This window comes from Canariomyces notabilis (genome assembly GCF_033297395.1).
Source record: "Canariomyces notabilis strain CBS 508.74 unplaced genomic scaffold N656scaffold_27, whole genome shotgun sequence".
Lineage (NCBI taxonomy): Eukaryota > Fungi > Ascomycota > Sordariomycetes > Sordariales > Chaetomiaceae > Canariomyces > Canariomyces notabilis.
In genome coordinates this window covers 63,883-88,218 of record NW_027041849.1, presented here as the reverse complement: position 1 = coordinate 88,218, position 24,336 = coordinate 63,883, and the positions used below count along the sequence as shown (strand labels likewise).

The 24,336-nt window shown below is 52.0% G+C and overlaps 9 protein-coding genes across 9 annotated transcripts; 4 read left to right on the top strand and 5 right to left on the bottom strand.

Moving 5' to 3' along the window:
- Positions 1 to 46: 46 nt before the first annotated feature.
- Positions 47 to 1,063, bottom strand: N656DRAFT_801185 (uncharacterized protein; the record flags this gene model as incomplete). The annotated part of the gene is made up of 1 exon (XM_064818086.1): positions 47 to 1,063. The coding sequence occupies one exon, from the start codon at positions 1,061 to 1,063 to the stop codon at positions 47 to 49; it is 1,017 nt and encodes a 338-aa protein (XP_064666628.1).
- A 7,417-nt stretch (positions 1,064 to 8,480) lies between these two features.
- Positions 8,481 to 9,857, bottom strand: N656DRAFT_354062 (uncharacterized protein). The gene is made up of 4 exons (XM_064809346.1): positions 9,544 to 9,857; positions 9,093 to 9,465; positions 8,935 to 8,997; positions 8,481 to 8,838 (listed from the first exon to the last, which is right to left on the bottom strand). Exons 1-4 carry the CDS (start codon positions 9,561 to 9,563, stop codon positions 8,563 to 8,565), a joined length of 732 nt encoding a protein of 243 aa, XP_064666627.1. The 5' UTR covers positions 9,564 to 9,857; the 3' UTR covers positions 8,481 to 8,562.
- A 69-nt stretch (positions 9,858 to 9,926) lies between these two features.
- Positions 9,927 to 11,304, bottom strand: N656DRAFT_783345 (uncharacterized protein). Its single transcript, XM_064815938.1, has 2 exons — positions 10,100 to 11,304; positions 9,927 to 10,026 (listed from the first exon to the last, which is right to left on the bottom strand). The coding sequence occupies exon 1, from the start codon at positions 11,195 to 11,197 to the stop codon at positions 10,307 to 10,309; it is 891 nt and encodes a 296-aa protein (XP_064666626.1). The 5' UTR covers positions 11,198 to 11,304; the 3' UTR covers positions 9,927 to 10,026; positions 10,100 to 10,306.
- Positions 11,305 to 11,584: 280 nt separating this feature from the next.
- Positions 11,585 to 14,224, top strand: N656DRAFT_783344 (uncharacterized protein). The gene is made up of 4 exons (XM_064815937.1): positions 11,585 to 13,281; positions 13,357 to 13,519; positions 13,578 to 13,899; positions 13,991 to 14,224. Exons 1-4 carry the CDS (start codon positions 11,922 to 11,924, stop codon positions 14,069 to 14,071), a joined length of 1,926 nt encoding a protein of 641 aa, XP_064666625.1. The 5' UTR covers positions 11,585 to 11,921; the 3' UTR covers positions 14,072 to 14,224.
- Positions 14,097 to 16,261, top strand: N656DRAFT_783343 (subtilisin-like protein). The gene is made up of 4 exons (XM_064815936.1): positions 14,097 to 14,415; positions 14,510 to 14,873; positions 14,976 to 15,794; positions 15,859 to 16,261. The coding sequence occupies exons 2-4, from the start codon at positions 14,532 to 14,534 to the stop codon at positions 15,901 to 15,903; spliced, it is 1,206 nt and encodes a 401-aa protein (XP_064666624.1). The 5' UTR covers positions 14,097 to 14,415; positions 14,510 to 14,531; the 3' UTR covers positions 15,904 to 16,261.
- Positions 16,262 to 17,168: 907 nt separating this feature from the next.
- On the top strand, positions 17,169 to 18,359 carry N656DRAFT_353759 (uncharacterized protein). The gene has a single exon (XM_064809345.1). It carries the CDS (start codon positions 17,372 to 17,374, stop codon positions 18,266 to 18,268), a length of 897 nt encoding a protein of 298 aa, XP_064666623.1. The 5' UTR covers positions 17,169 to 17,371; the 3' UTR covers positions 18,269 to 18,359.
- Positions 18,360 to 19,208: 849 nt separating this feature from the next.
- On the bottom strand, positions 19,209 to 19,718 carry N656DRAFT_783342 (uncharacterized protein). Its single transcript, XM_064815935.1, has one exon. It carries the CDS (start codon positions 19,655 to 19,657, stop codon positions 19,490 to 19,492), a length of 168 nt encoding a protein of 55 aa, XP_064666622.1. The 5' UTR covers positions 19,658 to 19,718; the 3' UTR covers positions 19,209 to 19,489.
- A 118-nt stretch (positions 19,719 to 19,836) lies between these two features.
- Positions 19,837 to 22,352, bottom strand: N656DRAFT_716783 (uncharacterized protein; the record flags this gene model as incomplete). The annotated part of the gene is made up of 2 exons (XM_064812157.1): positions 19,837 to 20,661; positions 20,715 to 22,352. 2 exons carry the CDS (start codon positions 22,350 to 22,352, stop codon positions 19,837 to 19,839), a joined length of 2,463 nt encoding a protein of 820 aa, XP_064666621.1.
- A 347-nt stretch (positions 22,353 to 22,699) lies between these two features.
- On the top strand, positions 22,700 to 23,834 carry N656DRAFT_783338 (uncharacterized protein). Its single transcript, XM_064815934.1, has 3 exons — positions 22,700 to 23,488; positions 23,527 to 23,643; positions 23,748 to 23,834. Exons 1-3 carry the CDS (start codon positions 23,120 to 23,122, stop codon positions 23,811 to 23,813), a joined length of 552 nt encoding a protein of 183 aa, XP_064666620.1. The 5' UTR covers positions 22,700 to 23,119; the 3' UTR covers positions 23,814 to 23,834.
- Positions 23,835 to 24,336: the final 502 nt, after the last annotated feature.

The window sequence follows — 24,336 nt, the reverse complement described above, 5'->3', positions numbered from 1 at the left end:
CAAAGTTAAACCGCCGGGCGCCTTGATACATGCCCAGGTATTATACTTATTCCCGGCCCCGACTGCCAGCGGTTGCATCTAACATACCCATGAGAGGCGTGCTGTGATCCCCTAACAGACTCCTTCCACAGAGCCATGATTCACCGCACCCTGCTCTCCCCCATTTCCCTGCGACCCTTCTCATCGCCAGCAGCACAAACGTCACAAGCATGGCGAGAAAGAACGTCCTTATAACATTGAATACGGCACCCAAGCCCCGACTCCGCTCTGGCTCCCTGCGGGCGATTCCGAACTCAGAATTGAATTCTTCAGGTAAGCCTTTCTCTAAGTCCATCTGGAGGGCTTTAGGTGGTTTTGGGGCGATGGTCCGATACGCCTCCACCAACCGACTGGCGAGTTGTTTTTCGGTATCGCCGCTATGCCGTTGATGGTGGTGGTGGTGGTGGTGATGGTGGTATTGGGAGTAAGGGGGGCAGGTGGTGGACGAGTAGTAGGGAGGTGGTTGCGTCGGAAAGGGGGCTGGTGCATGTGACGATGGACTCTGAGTCGCGTGGTGGTTGGGATGCTTGGGATGGAGGTAGTCTTCGAAGTCGAGGGTTTCATAGTAGCACGGTTCGTTCATCATGTTCGAGCTGTTGTTCAAGTTTTCTTTGCCGCTACTAGCTGCTGAGTGTACTGTGTGTACATGTACATGTGCATGTACGGATGCATGGTAACCGTAATTCTGATAGGGTGTGGTGAAGGCTTGATGGTGGCAGTAGTCATGGTAATACTCGGAATCGTCGTCGTAGTCATGGTCGTAGTCGTAGGTGTAGGGGGTAGGAACAGATGTGCGTGAGAGGTTGCGGTAGATTGGTGGTAGGGGAGGGTTGGTGCCGAAGTTGGTGTTTGTAAAGCTCTTTGTTGTAGATGGCGCTTCGTTTTGTGCTGGGCCGGCGGGCTTCTCTTCATAGAGATTGGTGAGGAGCTCATGGAGGAATGTGCTGTACAGCGGGGGGCTTAGCGTGTCCTTGAGGTCTATTGTGTCCCAACCGGAATGATTGAGAATGACGCTACGGGACATCTTGATGGTTGAGTGAAGTGGCGACTGCAGTCACCACTCAGTGTGTAAAGCAGCTACGGGTACATGTAGGTGTACCCCTTTTTGGTGTGACAGGCCGTGGACGTTCCGTCTGAAGTGAGTTGAAGAAAGCTTCCTTGCAGAACACACTGGAACGATTGGACGTAAGTTCTGATGCGTGAAGATATATCATATACCGGAGTTGAGTCGTGAGAGCCTGAGAGGTATCCAGTGCCTACTAACAGGTCATGGGCCGGTGGAATTGATAGCTGCATGGCTGCATATGCGATGTAAGTCGCCATGGTCTGTGATGATTCTGAAGTTTATGGAATTATTGCTCGTACAATACCTTAAGGTAGCCAGGTACTCAGCGCTCTGGTCGGATAAGCTGTGGGCTGTGGCCAGATGTGGCCCGGCCGCGACGCGAGATGGCACAGCTAAAGTCGCATCGATGATCGACACCGGTTCTCGAAAATCGCAGACATGACCCAATAGAGAGCTGGCTTTTTTGTCTGAAGTTCGTGCTGGATAAGGTACTTCCATTGTTGGCGCTGCGTTTCAGGAGTTGCCAGTGGTACTAGTACTCGCAGAGTCGCAGGCACTGGTTGAGGATGAGGATTGGGGATGACGCCGTGCAGTTCACAATGTCACAATTCGTTCCCTAGGAGTTCTATTGTAGCTTGTATAAAATGAAGTACTTGCCAGCGAACATTTCCTACTTTAGGTTCCTAGGTAAAGTACCTTGGGCATGATTCTCGTCAACAATCGTGGGCAAGGTTCAGGTGGCCTCGTTCAGGGGCCGACGCAGGCGACTTGTACCTGTTGGCTCGAGCTTCGGTTTCCACTCTGGGGGCCAACTCTAAAGAGCTGGTGCCAAAATACCCGGACAGATAGTGCAATGTATGGATTTCCTGTACGAAGACTAACAGGCTGAGCAGTCGCATTCAATTGTAGATCCGAAATACTGCATTTTCAAGAAAAAAAAGATGACTATTGGATCCGCCTTAAAGAAGCGACTTGAATAATACCTATTATAGTAGGTTGTATCTTATTGCTATCGAGTTCCTAGTGAAAGTGCTGTACTTTAAGTGTTCTTGTAAGAGTTACTTGACTTCGAGATGCGGGTAAGAACACCGAACATTCACCAAGAAAAAGAGTAATTCACCAAGAACTCCAAGAGTAATAGGATGCAACCTACTATAAGAGGTATCATTCAAGTCGCCTCTTCAAGGCGGATCCAATAGTCATCTTTTTTTTCTTGAAAATGCTACTAGTATTTCGGGTCTACAATTGAATGCGACTGCTCAGCCTGTTAGTCTTCGTACAGGAAATCCATACATTGCACTATCTGTCCGAATATTTTGGCACCAACTCTTTAGAGTTGGCCCCCAGAGTGGAAACCGAAGCTCGAGCCAACAGATATTGGCGGCCAACGGCCGACCAAGGACTTCACTGTTAGCCTGTTACATCCAGCGCTCGAAACAGGTGCAGAACGTATAGACTGATGCAAATTGTTTCGAAACGTCCTTCATGTGCATACCTATCTTTAAGGGTCAAATGGTCATACAACTTATTATTCGAACATCCAAATCCCAACTTGCAGGAGGACCATCTCAGCTAGTCATCATCATCACTACCGAATAAGGATCCGTCGTTTGAAGATTTGGGAGAGCCCACCCCGTTCGAATCCTCGTCGCTGTTCTCCTGTTCCGGAGGTTCGCTTGGCCGCAGTCGCGGTGACTTGAGGTCGAATTTCCATGGCGGCGAGTTCGTAAAGTTGGCCGATATGGAGACGCCGACTTGGGAAGTCAGCATAAACACGGCAGGGTAAAACTTCCCTTGGACGCCGTCGAATGCTTGGCCTAAGTATATGTGACGGAGCGGTTAGAATTGTTGAATCCCTAATGCTCCGAGCCACCGACATTCTTTCCCCTTTCCCCATGGGAAAAGGGGGTAATGGGACCCGAGAAAGGCTACTTAGTAAGGGGTACTCACCTAGTCGCTTTCCGTTTCGTGTGAAATAAACTGCCCGGCTACTTCGAACGTAGCCGCATCCGATGGTATCATCTTGACGGTAAAACTCCCCATTATTCATCTGCTTGGTCGCCTGATACGGATATGTATTGCCATCGTCGGCATGAAAGCCATATGAGTGCCCCTCGCCGTCGTCGCCGAAGCCGAGCCACTGCCATCGATCCGTGCTATCTTCGGCAATGCCTACACCAAGGGGCCTATCCTCTTTGATTAGCCTTGCTGCCTTATCCAGTTGGTATCGGGAAGGTGGCTGGGCTCGACCCACCCCACATCTTGTTCATCGTCATCATATCTGTAGCCTTGCTGGATCGTGACTTCGAAATACCAATCCTCGTCTCCCGGGAGGGGATGGTCAGCTCTAGCCACGCTGTTTCGATAATCATCATCGCTCATCTGGCGAGACATCTCTGAATCCAAAGTTTTGTAAGCAACTGTCGGAAGGAACACGATCGTGGTTATGTTACCTTGGACTACAATCGTGTTGGGAGATGCCTGGTCCGTTGACAAACCAGCGCCCTTGTCTGTGCCATGCCATGCCGTGGGTGTCTTGATATTCTTTGGCCGAGCCTCATTCTCTGCCCCTTTCTCGATAAGTTTCTTTTCCATGCTGGGGAGCTCGTAGCATCTTGCCGTGTACAGCAGCGTCCAACCGTCGGCATCGGGAGCGTCATAGTCGATGCCCTGTTCCGCCAGGGCGTTGAACGCAAAGTGGTTGTCGGAGGCTACCGCGCCGTAAATTGCTAATTGACACATCGAGTTGTAGCTCGGATGCTTCTTGGCTGCCTCATGGATGAGCGTGAAAATCTCATCGGTACCTCGCCGACTTGCCCAGTACAGGGCGCCGTAGCCCCGGCCATCTACCTGGGTCAGGTCAATATCCTTGGCTCCTAGGAGATGGTTCACAATTGTCGTGTTCTGCTTTGTGATTGCGTGGGTCAGTGCGCAGATATCCTCCTTGGTATTGGCATTCGGGTCAGCGCTTGCGGCTGTCAGCGCCTCGACAAGCTCAACGTTTTCTTTTTCGACTGCCATGAATAGCGGGGTCCGTCCAACCGGGTCCCTGATGTCTACATTGACGTCCGGTATGGCGAGGAGAATCTTGGCGGTGTCATACTGTTCCCGCGCGATTGCCAACCCCAGGATCGAGCCGTGCGTCTCGTCACCGATGTTCGGATCACCATACTTGCGCACAAGCATGTCCACGATATCAGCGTGACCATTTATCGCGGCACGTCGGATGGTCTGATGGATGTCGGATGGTTTACGTGCCATGGCCCTGAGGAGCTCGTCCACAGTCTCCTCCTCGTCGGCTCCTGCTGCTATCGCTAGCGGCGTGAGCTCGTCGTCGTTCTCAATGTTCCAGTCGGCGTCATGTTCTAGTAACATCTTGACGGTCTCTGTGTAGCCATTCACTGCTGACAGGGCAAGTGGTGTGTATCCATAGTTGTTCTTGTGGTCCAAATCCGCGCCCGCTCCGTGCTCTAACAGCAGCTTGACGCATTCAGCGTGATTGCCACCCGCAGCTCTGTGAAGGGGAGTCGTGTTGCTCTTGTTCTTTATCGACACTTCTGCGTTGCGCTGGATAAGTGCTTCGACACTTCTGAATTTACCCAACTCAGCAGCGAGGAAAATGGGTGTCGAGCCTCTGTGGTTCCGGATGTTTGGATTTGCATTGTTTTCAAGAAGAAGCATAGTCAGGTCTTCTGAGTCCTCGTTATATATTTGGTTATATATAGAAAAGTGTAAGGGAGTTCTGCCCGAGTCTGGATGAGTAGCGTTGATGTTCACCGCGGTGCCGTACTTGGTGAGGAGTACGCGGGCTAGCTCGATGGCTACGTTGGGGGTGTAGGAGAAGGATGCACAAATCTGAAGGAACGGCGTAAGGCCCCTCTCGTCGGTCTCATCGGGATTGAGGTTTGTATCCAAGCCAGTGAGGGCCTTGACCATGTCAACATTCCCTTCTTCAACGGCCCGAAATAGGAGGGTTCTGCCTTTTCCATCCTTCCTTGTCATATCTGCGCCTTCCTTGTGCAGACTCCGGATCATGGAAATATGCCCCTCTGACACAGCTAGGTGAGCAGCAGTGTCTCCGTCGCTGGATACCCAGTTCAGCTCTGGTTTTGTGTCCAGGACTGTTTCGAGGAGCGCCTGGGAGCCGCTTTGCACTGCTAGGTGGAGAAGGCCTTGCTGTCCCGTTTCAGGTGCGAGGCGCAAAAGTGCGCCGACTGCATCAATATGGCCTTCCTTGGCCGCGAGAAAGACTGGGAGGTCGACATCCTTTGATTTGGCTCGGAGCAACTCCTTGCACTTCTCTCCCAACACTTGACACGCACCCGCGTGTCCATGCCGCGCAGCCAAGTGAAGCGAAGTCATCCCGTCAGTGGTCTCGCTCTGCACTGAAGCTTTCCAGGCCAGGAGAGTCTTGACAATTTCATCGTCTCCATGCATGGCTGCGGTGTGTAGCGGCGTCCAGTCGAGTTTGTCAGGTGAGTTTACCGGCACTAGGCCTCCGACAAGGATTTTTTCAACCAGCGTCAGGTTCTTGAACTGAGCTCCCAGGTGCAGAGCGGTGGTGCCGTGCTCATCCCGCAGTACCGCACTACTGGGGTCAAGCTGTTTGTACCACACCAGTATATCAATGACAGTATCGAGATAGCCGGCTTTGCATGCATGCGACACCGCTTGGAATGCTGATTCCGGGCTCCTGTGCAGCTGAGAACGGAGAAGTTCCCTGACGACACCGATGTGTCGGTTTGCGACAGCCAATTTGAGGGGACTATCTGCCGCAACCAGGGATGATTGCGACATCGCTGTCATGTCATCCTCTTGGGAAGTCGCCTTTTGGGATGCGTTGATCAGGAGTTTGGTAATTTCCAGTAGGCCCAACTTAGCGGCTAGATGGAGTGGAGTGTAGCCGATCCCGTTCTCCTTGGCCGGGCTTGCTCCCCTTCGCAGTAATAAATCAACCGTTTTCAGATGGCCATTGGAAGTTGCCAAGTGTAAAGCGGTGTTGCCTTCTGATGTACTTCGGTCCAGCTCAACCTCGAGTGACCAGTCCTCCTCCTCTGGATCGGACTTCATAACCGTGAGTCCGGATATTAGGTTCTGGACAATGTGTTCGAAGCCGCCCTCTGCAGCATACATCAAAGGCGTATAGCCCAACTGATCTTTAGAGTTGAGAAGGGCATCTCCGGAGGTAGTGAGCTCCCCAACGATCTCCGCTTGCCCAGTCCTGCAGGCCAAGTGTAGCGGAGTGAGACCCGTGATGCTGGTAGTCTTCACACTTGCACCTTGCTGCATCAGAAGCTTTACCACTCCGAAGTTACCGCCACGACAGGCTTCGAGAAGCGGGTTGAACCCGGCCTCGTCCTTGCTCTCGATGTCAAGTGTTAAGGAGCGAATCAAAGCCTCCAGAACGCTCCGTTGGCCAAATCTAGCCGCGATTCTTAACGCATCGTTACTCCGGATTTTCTCGCCCAGGATGCGTTGTACGATGGATACATGGCCTCTTTGTGTGGCAAATTCGAGGCCCCTGGTAAGTTCTTTGCGCAGAGACTCGGAGGGCGGCGTTTTTTCGATAAATTTGTCAACTACCCCTGAGAACCCGAAGTAACAGGCCGCCTCAACAGCAGACCAGGGCGTTCCAACTCTAGCACCGCTGTGTAGAGCTACGGGGGGACTGTAGTACAGTAGCATGGCGACCCAAGTGTCGAAGAAAGCGGATTGCAGAAAATCAAAGATTAGGCTTGTAGCTCCCTCTTTGTCGTTGCTGAGAAAACCGTGATCCGGCCAATGAACTGCCGCGTACTCGACCAAAAGCAGCTCTCGGCTGTCTTCTAGATCCTCCTGCCCAGTTATCGATGCCCTCCATGTGTTTCCCACTAGCTTCAGGTAACTGAGGCACTCTGACAGTATGAGGAAATGAGAATCTGCGGCTATCTTCAAGTACTTCCGTCCTCGAAGTATATTTGCCAGCGAGTGATGCCGCAGTCGCACCGTCTCCTCCGACACATCGATGACTGGTCCGAGAGCCAGTTGTAGATCCTTGGACGGATTCAACGAAATTCTCCCCCTGAGACTTCCACACTCTGTTGTCTGTAAGGAACAAATTCCCAGCCCGACACAGACCGACAATTCTGACGGGCTGAGAGGTCTTGAGGAGGAGAGAATCCATTCCAGAGCCGCCGAGGCCACAGAGTGAAGATGAGCACGGCGTTGGAAAATGGCATCGACGATCCCGGTAAGCGAAAGGGGGAGCCCGGAGATCATGGACTCGACGTCTGACGTTGTCTCGGCGGTTTCTGTTAGCTCGATCAAGTCCAGTTTCAAGGACAACTCGAGCATCGTAACAGACTCGGCACACAGCTTGGTGACGAGCATCTTTTTCAAATTTGGTTCAGACAAGCTCCATACTGGCCGCGAGAGCGCAAGACGCTCAATTCTTGCAACGGAGTACTTGTTTCTCACATCGTGCCTCTCTTGTGCCTCTTGCAACTGTATCGAGATACTACCGTGCCGCAATTCCGGTATCGTTTGCCAAAGAGGCTGGCCGTCTGTAGTAATAAGGAGCTTGAAGGATGGCTGAGACGACGCCATGATCATCTCTAGATCCCGGAAGAGCTGTTTTTGATCATCCTCAAGGAGCAAGTGAATGCCGTGAATGACGCAGAAAACTGGGCTTCTGGAGTCTTGGGAGGACAGCAGAGAGGAGAGCAAACCTCTTAGAACCGTTTTGGTGAAGCAGAGCTCTTCTTGAGCTCGTGAATAGAATGAAAGATAACTAGGGAAGAATCGTTGACCTTTGTGAGCAACCTGCTGCAGTAAAAGCTGGCAGAGGGCGGAGAAAAGGATTGCGCTGGATGCCTCGCCGTCACTGCGAAGGTGCTCGGGAACTGAAAGCATCGAAAATCCGAGGACGATTTCTCCGTTTCTCCGCAACCTGCGGACAGTCTTGGAGACAAGGGCGGCTGTTCCAGAGCCGCTCGGACTGGCAATATGGAGAACACTATTGCTCGTTTTCGCCATCCAATCACGGTACCAGTCTGTTTCCTGGATCCATTCGCTGAAGGCCGACGAGACCGAACGGTTGACGAAGCTCCAAAGTGCTCGCATATTGGGGGTCACTTCTGCCAGGAACGATAAGAGCTTCTTGATGTCGCTATCGTTCGCAGTGGCTGCTCAGTTGGAATGAGTTATCATCGCAGGAAACCAAATTGAGAGAAAAGCAACGAGTCAAGGAACGAGAAAATGAGACACTCGGCCCAAATTGAATCTTACCTTGGCGGTTTGCTATCCCTCCACTCATGACTTTGCGGATTGTTTCGGCCGCCGATTCATGTTCCCTGATGGACCAGGACTCCGAGATATCATAATCCAGAAGCTCCGTCTTGTCATGGCCTGTGAATCGCAGAGGGCCTTCGCCTTTATTGGTGACCTACTCGATCTACCATTAGACAAGCGGTCTCCCTTCACAAGTGAATACGGAAGGCCAGGAAGGCCAGGAAAGCCGGAGATCGGGTTGAAGTACGTACATTGTATAACGGAGATGCCTTGGTGTAAAAGTTGATGACTGGCAAACTTTCGAAAGCGTCTTGAAAGTCTTCCTCCACCCGACTGGCGAAAGCGGGCAGGTATTTGAAGAAGGATACAAAGTCGAAGCTACCCTCCACGAGGCCCAGCATCCGCAATATGGTCCGTTCCCACGCGTGCAGGTCCGGTGCGTAATGGGGCGTTTCGACAAACACCTGTATGGTCACAGTGTGGACTTCGTTAGTGCTCTAGTCAAATACAGAGCGATATGCGGTGGGAGCCGAGCCAGATTAAGGGTTTGGCTTGCTTACCACTGAGATACAGGCGCTCACAATCCAGTCGAAGCGAGCTTTAGAATTAGCTGTTAGAAGGGCCTAAAGTCGGATACGCATCGAGTTGTTAGCATCTGATGTTTCTCATTCCCATATTTGGTTGTTAAAGATATCTCGGGGCTGGGGGAGCGTGGTACCTGTTTTACTACGATTCCACCCAAGTCGTGGCCAGCGAAGATTAGTACTGGCGGGGCGCTATCAGAAGCTAAATCATCCAACTTCCCTGCGGTGTTAGCAGCTGACGGCGTGATCTTGTCCCTCCGTCGATGTTTCCGGTCAACGAAATGCAGAAGATCCACAGATCGCTGCCTGATATCGGGAAGGTTAATAATGGCATCATCATCTTCGCTGTTGGGATTGGGTTCGACTGTGTGAAAGACGCTGATTCGAAGGCTTCGGAACGATTTTGCTAGGAAGCAAAACGGTCCGTTGTAGGACTTCGTATCGCCAACTTCGGGGCCGACCGCGAGCCACTGCCGCCGATCAATGATGCCAGTCACGATGATGAGGCTATTTTGGCCCGAACCTTCTGGTTAGCTGCGAAAACTGAAGGTACGTACGATTTGAGTGACAACTAGGAGTACTAACGCTGCGGTTTGATCCTCCATTTGGCTGTTGTGGGCTCGTTTCCGACAACGTTGAACCAGCAGATGGTCTTTTTCACACCTGAGTTTGCGGCCTCGGATTGCCCGTGATGCTGTTTGTGACCTTGTGGGAAGGTGCTCCGGGATGCCGAGTAAACGCCCCAACAAGCCTCCAACAACTCGCCTTGCTAGTTGCTACACGCACTTGGGATTTGGGAATGTAAGGTAGGTACTAGTACAAGTGCCTGTGTTCCAGCAAAGCGCGAGTGTAAAGAGGCCCTGGGCCCTGACTACCTGGTACCTTATAATTTGGTCCCTGTAAGAGACGCGACGCCAGAAATGTAAGGTACCTTAGTCACCTGGGCAGAAGTACCTACCGAAGTAGTAGTAGACGTTAATCACTCCCGTACATAGTACCTCTCGAGTCTCGGTAGCCCCCGGGCCCTGACTATCCCGTGTCTGCTTTGGCGTCCACGGTACTTATCGTCTTATCCATTATTAGTAACACAGATACCCGAAGTTACTTACATGAGCTAATAAGCATCTGGCGTTGCACTCACCTCAAGACTCAAGTCCCAAGGTCCGTCACCCGAAGGTCACAAATCAAAAGCCAAACTGGAAATGGAAGAACGCAGTCTGCAGATAGGGAACTTTCAATCTTCAACCTGTTCATTGGACCATTACGCAACGAAAACGAGACTTTGTCCAATACAAATCCCCTGTTATCGGCGACCCCTTCGGAGCCTTGCGCTCCTGGATTGGCTGGATCAGAGAACCTCCTTCTCGGTGTGTTGCACCACATCGCCCCGCAGATTCAGCCCATGCAGATTATCCCACACAATCTTGTCCGCGTAAACCGAAAGCACCTCATCCTGGGCTTTTAGGATGTCGGTGGGAGGGTTAATCTCGACATCGCCGATTAGACCGGGCTGCGGCTTCCCAGTGCGTCCAAGGAAGCTGACAGTCTTGCTGCGCGCTTGGTCTATCAGCGTAACTTTTGCATCGATCTCGGCTTTGACACTGAAGGTGAACCTTCGCCCTGGCTTTTTCCGTTCGAGAATGACAGCGGTGCGGAGGAATGTCGGCGTCCCTGCATGCTTCTTTTTGTCCTCGTGCATCTCCCAATAGACGGTATTGGGTTCGCCCGACACCCTTTCGCTCACCATGGACCGTCCAATGACGGTGACCGAGTATTCGGCTGCCTTAGTCTCCTCGCGTTCCAGCCCAACACTAGCATTAAGTCCGGCCTGTGGGAGCCCGATATTCCCTCCAAGCTCGAATGTTTTTTTCACATTGGCCGACAGGATCCAGGGGTTGATGGCAAATGTGCCTTCGGGGGAAATGCGATATACTTCGGGATCTGCGAGGTCGTCTCCTTCGGTATCGTGGAAGAAGACCTCAAACGACGCCCACTTGAATCTCTGAGTCGTCTTGGATGGCGTGAGCCGGAAGTCGAACACCAGTAGGCTTGCCTCGGAGCCGCCGGGAACAATCTTGCCGTGACCTAGCAATGCGACCTTTAGGCTCAACTTCGGAGTATCGATCAATGTTCGCCGGTATGTTTCGCCTGCCTTGTTCTGGTTGCGAAACTCCCCGGCTACAACACCCTCCCCATGGTCAGCTCTAACCACAGGTTCAAGTACCAGTTCGAACTCCATCACAACGCTGCAGTGAGACGGGACTGATAGATGCCTCGACGCGAGATGAAACAAAAGAATATAGATGACAGTTAACTAGAGTTGAGAGGTGCAAATACATTAAGCAGACCCGGATCTTGGGGGAAGCCAGCTCACGCCCATTATTAGTAGGTAGAGCGTCTAGGTTGCGGAGACCATGCATTGCTGTAATAGCAACGCCACGAATGGAAGCATCAGCCTGGCCCACGTCTGTAAAGTGTTGTACTATATAGGGTAACCCAGAGCTTCTGCAGGCAAGGAATTCCTTTTGCCGTACTGCAACATAAAGCATCAAGTATAAGTATTCTCACCGATAGGTGTACCCCCGTCAAGATGCAGAGTGGTGCCCGTGCCGCTTCCAAGGTCGTAGTATTGAGCGGCATACATGCAGCCTCGGGGTCCTTTGGGCAGATCAATCCCGTCTCCCCTTGGGCAACTTTTAGTAAACCCCCGCGGGACCTTGCATGTACTATACTGTACTTCGTACATACCTGGTACTACACCACCTGAGCTGAGGTACCGTACCTCCGTCCGTGGCTCCGTGCTGACTTGTGCATAACTCTGGGTGCACAGTGGCCGAGACTTCCAGCTGGCCATCTGTTATCCTGAGCTTTCTTGTGAGATGCGTCAGTCTTTCGTGCCTCGTATCCTCCGACATCCGCCCTGAAAACAGAAAGACCGGTCATGGTTTTCTATTTCTTTCACTATGTCTAAAACGTTTCAAGATGGCAGTGATCAAGAGAGCAACCAGAAGAAGAAGCGGCAAGGGTCCTCTACGAACCTTGCCGATCGCCCTAAGAGGGGTGCGGCGGAGTCCACCACGCACCATCGTCCCGGCTTGTTCAGGAGAGGCGAAACCTGTGAAGACCTGAGACAGTTGGTGAATCGCGACCCTAGTGACGAGGGATACCGCGAGTTCTTGAACGACTCAAAGCGCATAGAGCAGTCCCAGTACTTCAAAAGGCGCAAAGCGAGGCTCGCAACAAGCATCGCTAAAGCTGAGTCGAACATCTTCCACGAGCTGGTCATCCAAAGCAAGGACAAAGAATGGGCCCGAAAGGACCTCGACGCGGTCCTCGCTCGGATACTGCGGAAGCCCAAAGATGATCCCTCCTCGGCTACTACAAATCCCAGCCTGAAGCGCAACACGAAGAAGGACTCTTTTGCTGGAGAAGAACTTCTCGAGGAGGACTTCAATGACGGGACACCCATCTTGATGGCTCTTAGTGCGGGCAAACACCGAAATCTGTCATTCGTGGAGGCGCTTCTCGAGCTCAAACCGCCGCCTTCGAATCTCGGTAAAATCTTTTGGAAGGAGTCTGAAAAGAGCATTTGGAGGTACTGTCTTCACGCAGCCATCGACAATGCTGACGTGCATGATGATGGTGACTTCCACATCCTTGAAATGGTCAAGCACATGCGACGGTACCAACCACCTTCCCCTAAGAAACCCGGGGACAAGCCACAGCGCTCTCCGTTCGAGGAGCGCGAGAAAAGTAAAGGCAACACTCCTTTGCATCTTGCCGTCAGGAAAGCGCCTATTGACACAACAAGCCTGAGGGGTTCCGGATCCGACTTTCCGGAAACAAGCCCCAATGTGCGTAGGATGAGGCGAGCAAACTGGAAGAAAGTCATCGAGGTCCTTGTGGAGGCATGTCCTACTGCACTAGGGGTCAGAAATGGCGTGGGTGATCGTACACCCTACCAAGAGCGCATATTCCGGCTGGCGCTCGAGTTCCACAAGTGGCAGACTCATCAACCCAAGAAGACATCAAGCATTCCTCCTGCTGCAAATAACAACATCGCAGAGCCAAACCACGCTTTACTGGAAACACTCGAGGATAACGCCGGGTATATGAGTGACGGCGAGAAAGATGGCGAGCCCGACCATGAAAAAGACGCGACCGAGATCGAATCCTCCATTGCAAGGATGTATTATGGAAACGACGACTTTCGGGAGTTTGTGATTTCCGACCCCATCGCGTCCTACATCAGCCACTACTGTGTCGCATCTCGGGACGTAGCCAGGGAAACGGCAATGGACTACCTGTATCGGAGAGGCGAAGGTCAGTACAAACGCGACCCAGGTCAAAGCCTCTCTCAGCCCAGCTATTGTTATTTAACCACCACCATCTAAGTAGAACGTGCTATCGAGTTCAACCTCCTGGGCTTCCCGCGGCAGAAGATTACCCAAGACTATCTCGAGAGTCTCGAAACCCACGTCAGATTCGAAAGGACACTGAAATACGTTGCGTTGCCGAGATTAGCTGTCGAGACAACCAGCAGCTCTTCGCAGGCCGGGTCGTAGGTGGATCGGTCGTCGCCTAGCTAAAACATGGTATGGCTAACCACTCCTACGTAGCGCCCTCCTTCAAAAAGCACCCGGCGCCGACTTGACGACCATCTTTACGTGGCTGAAGAAGAGGCACGTTAGAAAGATTCAAAAAGTCACGGTGTTCGACAGCGAGCTACCATCTCACACCGACGAAAACATTATTAAAGCTCTAGAGAAATTCGAGGTTGAGGAATGGGACTGGGATAAGATGGATCTCTCTAGTGAGGTGGTTTTTAGAGCTTCGTCGGGTTCTGTCCGCGAAATATCACTCCAAGCCTCAGGCAACGAAGCCGTTCTACAAGGGTGGTGTGCACCGGGAGGGTTTGGGAATAAAACGAAATTTCCAAAGGTAAACCAGAATGCCATCGACTCCCCCCCCAAATGCCTCGTATGTGGTGTCCTAGCCGGCTAACAATGTGTTACCTGATTCATATGTCTAGCTTCGAAACATCTACCTTTATCTACACGAGGTCTGTTTCTTGCCAGTGACACGAGAGCACGCATGTACAGAGTTGCGATAGTTATCAACTAACAACTCCAATGACTAGGGGCAAGAGGATAAACAAACCCTTCAAAGCCGCGGCAGGATGGTGAAAGAGAACCTCGAATCCAGGGCGTCCTGGCACAAGGCAGAACTCTCAGAGAAAGCTAGAGCGATTGCGATGGAAGCCGTTAATTTCATCGAGCAAGCAACAGCCCTCGACAGTGAAGTTGTGCAGAACAAGATAAACGACTTGAAAACTCAGATCGATGACTTGAAGACAGCCCAGTTAACAGAAGACAAACTACACGTTGACTTTGGCATAGTGCCAGTTGGCATGCGGGCGAATCCTTCGTCAAGGAGTACACTAATCGCTAATTCCAGGTAATTAATGATTGCAGCCACTTTCCACCCGCATTCCCTATGAGAGAGCACTGAAGAGCGAGCAAAATGGCAGCTGACAAGGTGATCACGATAGCGATAGTGAAAGAATCAGCCGGATGAAGGAGCTAACCAGCTTCTTCCGCAACGTGAAACGCAATGAACAAACGTCACCAACCACGCCACAACACCGAGTCAAGATTGCTATCATTGATGATGGTCTTGATTCGTCTCTCTACATAATTGATCGTACACATTGTCGAGTTGTCGCCGGACAGTCTTTTTGCACGTCTTACTCCGGGTATATTGACAACTACTATGTCCCCTCAGGTAACCACGGTACCCAAGTTGCTTCCATTATCTGCCAGATTTGTCCCGAGGTGGACCTCTACATCGCCCGGCTAGATGACCAATACACGAGGTCCGGAAACAGGGTGATCAACCCGGCGTCAGCTGAGAAAGTAAGCGCCCCGATACCCGGACAGTCCTTTTAACTCACCGGCGACTTCCCTGAACCCCCGGTATAAATGAATAAAGAGGAGACGCTAATCCATATCTTTCAGGCAATCATGTGGGCGACGGATTGCGGCGTGGATATGATCTGTATGAGCTGGACAATCGAAGACTCGGATCCTGACGGTGATCGCCGGTTTGACGGCCTGGGAAAGGCCATTGACGAAGCATATAAGAACCGGATCATCATGTTCTGCTCCGCCAGCGACCAAGGAGGGAGTTCGATGGTGCGGTGCTACCCCGGGCATTTCAAGGACAAATCCATTCGCATAGGGTCCTGTTCGGCTTTCGATGTCCCGTCGGTTTGGGTCAATTCCAAACAGGTTGACTTTCTGCTACCCGGAGAGAATATCGTCATACGCAACAGCGACGGCACATCCGAGTCCCAGACAGGAAGTTCCTTCGCTACCGCCGTTGCGGCCGGCTTGGGAGGGCTGTTGCTGTATTGCACTCTCAAGCTCGGAACGGGCATCCCTCCGTCGGACAGAAATGCCCGGCCCCAGTACTCTGAGGTAGCCAAAGAGGAGGAAGACGAGACCAGCTCTAGCGAGGAAAGCGGCCCTGAATCCGACGCCGAATCCCATGAAACTCCGCGTCGGGGCGGTGTTATCCGAGGTCAAAACGGGCCGGCCAAACCCGACAAGGACGAAGAGATTTTATGGGATCGGAGTCGCATGTTCAACATCATAAATCAGATGTCGGTCCCATCAGGAAAAGACCAGCCGCTCCTCGCCAAGCCTGAGCACTTCCTCGTTGAAAAGATAAAGGGACTCCTCAAGAAAAAGGGGAAAGGGGTTGTTGATATTGATAAATATGGCTGGGACACAAATTTCCAGGCTGCCCTGCGAAAGATTTTACGGCAGCTGACAGTAAGCTTCCCAATTCCACCCCCTGGACAACTCCAAATAGCTAACCACTTCACTGCGCCCCAAGGAAACGCCGTCTCGTGCGGCTTTTGAGGAGAATTTTCGAAATTAAACTGGTGGTTCGCTTGAGCAGACTAGCAGAGGCTTGTGGTTAAAAAATAAACCTCAATGATACTCGTCGGCTCCTGCCTATCTTCCAATGCCACTCAATTTCGGTCAAAGGAGGCTTTGCCCCTCGGCTACACCAGAGGATGGCAGCAATAAGAGCGAAACGGCAATGATATTGAGCTTGGTGGATGCAACTAATCGATTACTGTTGTGGATACGGATAAATCAGTATGCTATGAATTTCAAATTGAAGGATTTTGACGGTATGATGCACAAAACAGAGGCTACCATTTTGACCGATCATCGTTCGATTCCGCTCTCCAGCCACAGACAGGATCTGGCAACTGTAGACGGCTGCGACCTGTACCATTGTAAGTAGGGTTCTGGAACACCGTCAGACATGGAACAGGCGCCACACTATCGGTCACATCCACTACAGGGTCAGCTTCCACAGCAACGGCCCATACCATCATACGTAGGGTTCTTAACCACCGTCAGTTCTTAACCACGGCCAATGGGAATTGGCCCTGCATCTGTCAACTCTTGGCACAGCTGGCAAAAATGTCGGGCTGGTTAAGAACTAACGGTGGTTAAGAACCCTACAGATGATAGTACAACAATAACTACCACAACAACCATACAACAACCACCACAATTCTTCCATCACAACTACCACAATTCTTGCATTACAACCACGCAATCTAGCCAGGACTGGTTATCTTGAGTGGTGCGTGCCACCAGCAAATTTGGCTGGCGCGGAACATATTACAGGATTGAGGTTACCTGTCATCGGGTGCTTGGCGCTAGCTTCTTATTGGCCCGTTGCGGGCAATTTGTCGCCCCTATAGCGGTGTGTTCCATGTCTGACGGTGTTCCAGATAGGGTGTGGAAATTCAAGACCCCCCCCTTGCAATTCATTTCACAGTCAGCCTTGAGGCCCTGCTCCAACGGAACTATGGTTCCAGCGGAACCACGAAAAAGTGACTTTTGTAATCGGCTAACTAATGGCTTGGCGTGCAGGGGCGTGGGCAATGTACTACCCTGGGCCTGCGTTGGAACCACGCAGCGAAAATCGCAACCACGATGGAACCACGGCCAATTGTAGTTTCGATTTTACAGATTAAGTACAGAACTTGCTGTTCTAGCCGCCGAATTTGGCAGGGCAGGGCCGCCATTTTCGGGTGTCTCGACAGTACGGGGTGCTTGGTCACAGCCGGGTACTTGGTACCTTACCACAGGCCTGCCTCCCTCCAATCTATTCAGGCTGCACAATCCCCGACCCCACCTACACCATCTTCCAATAAGCGTCCCAGTCCTGAACAGTTGGTTTCGAAAAAGAAGTCGTTCCCGGAATCCAGGGAAACCGCTTTACCTGGCATCCATTTTTGGCTTCCCAGCGCAGCCACACATACATAAGATGGCGCCGCTCGCGCTTCCCGTCGTTCCCGCCTCGTCGGCCAAATACCGTGAGTATGTTCACAAGCCCACTCAGAGACATCCCAGAAGTGGCGCCGTGGATTACGACTATGATCGAGAATGGCTATGCCGCTTTTCTAATTGGGACGGACTTGAATCGTTGGAGATATCCGCTTACTACATACAGCAATGCACGGTTTCCACTCAGGCTATGGTTAGTGGTTCGAGTCCGTAAGGGTATCGACAAGGAGCTAGCACGAAGGAAGTTACATGAAGGGCAGCAACAAGCGCAGCTTGGACTAGGTCCCTATTTCGCTGTCACCGGATTTGAACATGTGGTTTGGGGTGCGTCTCGGCAAACTCGAGGACTTCGGAATGTCCTTACACGTCAGAGTCTCATTTCAGTCCCCGGCAGCAAATTTCTTAGAGACTCGGACGCCACGTGGCACGAGACTGAGACGAACGAGAATGGAGTCCAACTGGTTTGTGCAAGTACTGGCACGGCCGGTACTGTCCCTTTGACCGAGCTATGCCCGACACAATGGCAGGATCAGTGTCAACCTCGCCGCATCGGCTGGCACTATGGAGTTGGTGGGGGATGCAACCGTTCTACACCTGGAGCCGTCCTGGAGGAGATGAGAGTGGACAAATACCGGCCTGTTTTCCGATGCCGACGCTCTATACATGCAGCCGGCTCCGGCGACACATACAGGGGTCGAAGTCTCTGCTTGTCGTGGAGGCCGGGAAATCAGGACGTTTTCCGTTTGCCCTACCTCAACATAAGGACGATGAGAATGCAATATACGAAATCGGGGCAATACCTACATGGTGAGGATGGCTTCAACCAAAACGCGTACCTTGTTGAACCGGATGATCTTGCTTTGGCCGTCCGATTCGAATGCGCCCCTGGACCAACAGATGTTAGGGACTATCAGGGGATTCCGTGGGTCTAAGGGTAGGTTGTGCTGTTTTTCATTGTATAGCAATGCAGTTCAGGTAAATTGACACTTTCCATTCTTGTGTGAAAAAGCCACGCGATCTCTCTGCATCTTAAACACCGTATGTATGGGCCACTTGCTTTGAAATAACCGCTTCAGGCCCGGGGAGGCTATTCTATGTGGGTTTGATATGCTCCATGACAACGAGGGGTAAAGCAGAGGGGCGGGTGACGTCGCGAGACATTCACGCCGAAGCACGGCGTATCGCTCAACGAAAAATTGGATCAGCGACGCGAGGTACGTTGTTTTTTGTGGCGCATCCGTTGAGCCTACCGTCTCATCGGGCTCATCGAACATGGTTGAGTTCTGCCACTTGGTACGTACCTTTTCTGCCACTCGGTCCTTCTTTTTGCCGCTGAAATCACGGTCCCGTATTTTCCAACAAGGGCTTTTCAAGCACTACTTCCCAATGTTCTCACTAGCCGGAAAATGGCATATGTAAACGTTATGTGATTAATATATGAATATCGGCTCTATTTTATCTACCGACTACTATAAGGCGCCCTACGTGAAGTTTATATAGGAGTCGTGCCACCTTCTTGTGGAATGCCTCTAGTACCTCTGGACATTTCTCTCGAAATGGGCGGTGGGTTCCCAAGAATTGTGCCGAGAAAGTAGCAGGCCGACATTGCAGTCTATCAGCTGTCTCAGTGAGCAGAGAGCTGGGGTGGAGGGAATGGGAATCGGCACGGGCGCGGAGGAGGCACCTAGGGGAATGATTACATCCCATGAATGCGGTAAGTGATGGCGCCCGGAAGTCCACCCCGGTTGGCATATAGTCTCAGAGGCATCTAGAGAAGTCGGGAGACTGGACCAGGAGATAATAGGGGTCTCTCCTCGAGAGGAAGTGTTGGATTCTTTCATGCATGAATTTCTGAATTTACGCAAATAATAGGACTAGGAGGTTCTTTCCCCAGCGGCTCCTATCTTGCCTGCACATTCGTTTACTTCTCCCTTGCCCACCACTGTCTCCCGCCCTGCCGGTTCCGCAGCCGCCGGGCCTACGAAAAAGGTGGTAATAAAAATAAGATCTCCTGTCAGTGGTTGAATGCCCGTCTCCCCGCTAAGGTGAAGGACAAACCCACAGTGCCATTGAATCCGGTGTGTCGTATCGCTGTCCCAGACGCAAATTAATACATCTTTGTGCCCTTGAAAAGTGGCACCATAAGACTAGTTTCATTCTTCTCTATCCACACTCTGCTTTTGCCATTCTTGGGCTGGAAGAATTTCAGGACATAGGCAGGGTACTTGATGAACTTCCCGTGCGCCTCTGTCGCTGTCGGTGAGCTGGATTTGAGACGGACGGAAGAGGCCAAAGCCGAAGATGTCTGAATCGGCAGTCATATGACGTCACCACATTACGATTTTGGAAACTGGCGATTTTTAGGTCGCAGGAATAACAAAGACCAGAAGAAGTTTCTTGAACATACTCGAACATCGACGGATATAAATTAACGGCGCCTCCCAGACCCTTTTCTGTGGCACGCTATGATGAAAAAGTAAGAGACAAAATCAGTGCGTGATCAATGTTCTAACGGATGCGTCGGTTTTGTCCGAAACGCTATAACTGACACTCGTCCGGATAAACTGCCGATAACGATTGTTGATGGCGCTACGGCCGAGCATTCCGGTCGATATTCTGGAGGCAGCCAAAGCCAGTTTTCCGAGCCCGTCGTGACCCACCTGCCATCCGAGCTTACACCGTAGTCTTGACGATGGAGGGTTGGCGAAGCAGTTCTTGACGGTACCAGGTGGAGGGTGTATGGCGGCGGCATAGCTAGATCGATAGTACCAAAATCCGTCTGGAGATGTGAGCCGGTTGGAGTAAATGATATGGCATTGGGGATTCTGTTAGTATTGAGCGTCTGCGTGCATCTCCCAGTCGCCGCATCCCAGATCGTAACAGTCTTGTCGCTTGATCCTGAGGCGACGAGCCTTGCATCGGGCGAGAACGCGACTGACCTGACCACGCCGCTATGCCCCTGAAGCGTCTGTGTGCATGTGCCCGTCACCGCATCCCAGATCTTAACAGTCCCGTCATATGATCCTGAGGCGACGAGCCTTGCATCGGGCCTTGCATCGGGCGAGAACGCGACCGAGTTGACCCAGCCGCTATGCCCCTCGAGCGTCTGCGTGCATGGACCCCATTCATCTTCTACAACCGGTGCGGTGGTAATCCACTCCTGTTCCTCATGTTTAAACAACTCTCTTGTTATACTGCGGATCGGGCTGAATACAAGTGCTGAAGCGTATACCTGAAGAGGTGCTGTATCAATAATCGATCGGCTGCTTAGAACGAACTGTCTGATATCGCGGAGAAATACAGATATTCCGGTGGCATCTCCAGGCTGAAAGACGATATTAGTATCTATTGGTGATGGGGACCAAGGGTGCAACATACATCGAGTAGGGCTAACAAGTCGTCTACCATGCCGATACTCTCCGAGATACGGCCTACAAGCGCGAGCGCTTCAAGCCAGTAAAGGAGGTGGCTCTTCAAGAAACTGTGAACCGGGCCGTCATCCCGTACAATGGCTTTGCTCGCCTTCCAGTGGTGGACCCAGTACTGACATGCGTACTGGACTTCGGGTGGCAAAGCGACGTCGACGGTTCGTTGGTCGATTTCCGAGCGCGGTTTCCCCAGCACTTGCAGATCGCAGATATCTCTCTTGAGGTGTTGGCGCATAAGTTGAATACATCTATCCGCCAGCGTTCGGTGATGTTGTATTTCGTCGATCCAAAACTCCTTGGCACGCTTGGTTGGATCGACAAGGAAGTCGCGGAAAGACAGGTGGAAGAGTCTTACAGGAGTATCTATTTCTGGGGGAATTCTCAGGACCGAGTGGAGAGAGTTGAGCCTGCCATATATAGCTGTAGGAGAGATGATGAGAAGTCGTGCGAGCGACGACACTGAGAGCGGTTGGGCGAGGAGAACAATAGGGCCAACAACATCCCGGAACTCGGCTAATAAGCGGCCCCTCTGCGGCTCAGCACGCCCAGCAGTGAGCTGGTTGAGAATTGGGAGATATGTCGCGTCGAGTTTGTCAAGCTCGGAATCATGGGTCTTCCGCTGATACTGTAAGACTTTCTCGAGCTGACCGGCGGGGTCAGACCACACCGGATCTTCGACAAAGCGGCAGACGGTTGCGGCAAAAATGAACAATGGAACGGCCATCTGAGCGAGAGTCCGAATGACATGTTCGCCAGGCCAGTCGGGCGGCAGCCTTAGGTCTCCGTGAGCTTGGCTGTTGTAATCGTTCCTGATTCTCGCGAGTGTGTGCCCTAAGAATGCAGATATATCGCGTTCTACGATTGGCTCCGGTATTTGGTGTAGAGCCAGGTCCTGATACTTTCCCTGGACGTTCATAAATCCGAGGCGAATGGGCAACTCAGGCCGGCTGGTGATGAAAATCCTCAGTCGCATGGAGCTCAGTGTCTTTGCTTGTACTAGCAGGGAGATAATGGTTTTTACGTCATTGTCTCCGTCGCACTCGTCAAGAGCATCAACGACGATCAGACTTGACATAGCTTGGTGAATGCGGCCAAGTGGTTGCAGGATGAGCTTCTTGAACTGGTCTGGCAGCGCCTTCCTGGCAACGCCGGGGTCGGCAATGATAGCGTCTGTGACAAAAGGCGCCAGAGTAGGGATTTTGTGCACAAGCTGACTGACAATGGTGGGGAAAAACAAGGTGGCTTTGCCACGGTCTGCTTCACCTCTTTTGAAGAAGAAGCTTGCGCCGAGGAGGCCGTCGTCTGCGAACGCCTTCGCTACGGTGCGAGAGATGGTGGATTTCCCGGTCCCTGCCATGCCGTTCAGCCAGAAGATGCTCTGACCGTGAGGATCTTCTGCCCAGTCTCTGATCTGACGGAGGAGCTCGATTCGGGTGTCAGGATGGCATTGTGCGTTGCTCTGTTCGGCAAAAGAGTCGAAAGCTGCCTCATGTACGGCCGGCAGGATGTCGCTCGAACTGTAGTAATTATTGCCCACGTGGACCCGTGCCTGCCCTTCGGCATGTAGTGACCCGACACGATTTGCCATGGTGGCGGCGACGAAGCGGTTGGATTGCATGGAACAACGATTGCTATACTTCCTAGAGCGCTTTCGCCGTAGGATCGTCTAACACACTTATGCGTTGTGATTGAGAGTCAAAAGTTACGTCGGCGTAGAAGACAAGAGGAAGTCGCTCGTCAGAGTCGTGATAAATATTGCTGACATGAACGTGTTCTCACCTCGGGATGTAGTGACCTGAGCTGATATGTGGTGACAGTGGATGGTTTGAAGCGATGGTCGCGCTATCTTTAAGTTGGGCGTGTATATGCTCTCAAATTGGGCATCGATCAAGCCGACTGCAGGTACCCCGCCGCCAACTCAACCAGGCAACATTCAGCCGCAGAGGTGCATCAGCTTTCATCTTCCCCTCTTCCCCCCTCGATAGCCACAACTAGTCAACATGCTATGGCTAAACCGTTCGGGATCGTTGCTGGCGCGTTGGGCGTTGCCGGCCTCTTCAATAACTGCGTAGACTGTTTTGAGTACGTCCAGCTAGGTCGCCGCTTTGGGCGCGACTTTGAGAGATGCCAACTCAGGCTGGACATTAGAAAGACACGCTGAGCCGATAAGGCAAGGCAGTTAAGATCAATGATGACCCGCGTTTCCGCTCCAGCGCGCCGACCGACAAGTCGGTCCAATTGGCGCAGTCGATCATCGAGGAAATTGTGCTCCTCTTCGAGTCCGCCCGGAAAACGTCGAAGCGATACGAGCACGTTGCAGACCAGCAGGACCTGGTGGTGTTTGAGGATAGGGACATGAAGCCAGCCGGGCGAGCGCTGTATAGGCGGCTGAAAGACCTCGCTTGTCGGAGACAGAAAGATACAACCCTGGCGAAGAAGACAGTATGGGCACTCTACGACGGGAAGAGCCTGGAGAAAATCGTCGACCAAATCGCCGGCTTTGTTGACGAGCTAGAGAAAGCCTTCCCGGTCGAAGCCGTTTGTCACAAGCTGGCCGGGATCGAAATCGAAGAGGTGGAGGACGAAGCAGGTTTGACAATGCTCAAGGATGCCGCGGGAGGGATCGACAAGGATCTGTCAGGTGCGGCTGCACAGAAGATCGACGCAATCGCGGGAAGGAACTCCGCCAAGGATGTCAGGATGGGGGGCCATGCAAGGGTCCACGTCGGCAAGTATTCACCGAGGCAGTTGTACATCGTGAGATCCTCATCAGAGATCAGACGATCAATTCGGTAAAGACGGTGGTGGCGACGGGTGAGTCTGGAATCCAGATTGGAAATACGTACGGTGGCAAGGGGTTGAGTTCTACCACTTGGTACGTACCTTTTCTACCACCTCATACCGTTTCTGCCACTTGGTACGTACCTTCTCTGCCACTCGGTACGTACCTTTTCTACCACTCGGTACTTCTTTTTGCCGCTAGAGAATCACGGTCCCGTATTTTCTCAACAAGGGCTTTTCAAGCACTACTTCCCAATGTTCTCACTAGCCGGAAGATGGCATATGTAAACGTCACGTGAAGAATGTATAAATATCTGCTCTATTTCATCCACCGACGACCATAAGGCGCCCTTCGTGAAGTTCTGTTCGGAATTTCATAGAAGGAGTTGTGGACAATTGCACCTTCTGGTGGAATGCCTCTAGTACCTCGGGGCATTTCTTGAAATGGGCAGTGGGTTCCCAAGAGTTGTGCTTCTTCCCATACCCTGCCCACTTGACTAGGTACTCCAGTCCCTTTTTTTACCTGTCGCTATATCAAAATCTCCTCGACGTTATAATACTCGTTGGCTATTAAGTGTTCTTCTTCTTCTGCATTGCCACTGCCTGCCCACAGGGCTGGCAAAACCTTCGAAAATACCATCATTGAATTGCTCTCGAAAAGACCTATCTACTCGTACCAGTTGCAGGCCCGCGCAGGACCTTGCGCAGCTGCATTCGAGCCGCGAATTCGCTGTATTCGAGCTGCGTTCCAACCGTCAAGATTTTCGTGGGGTGCGCACAGGCCGCCCCGC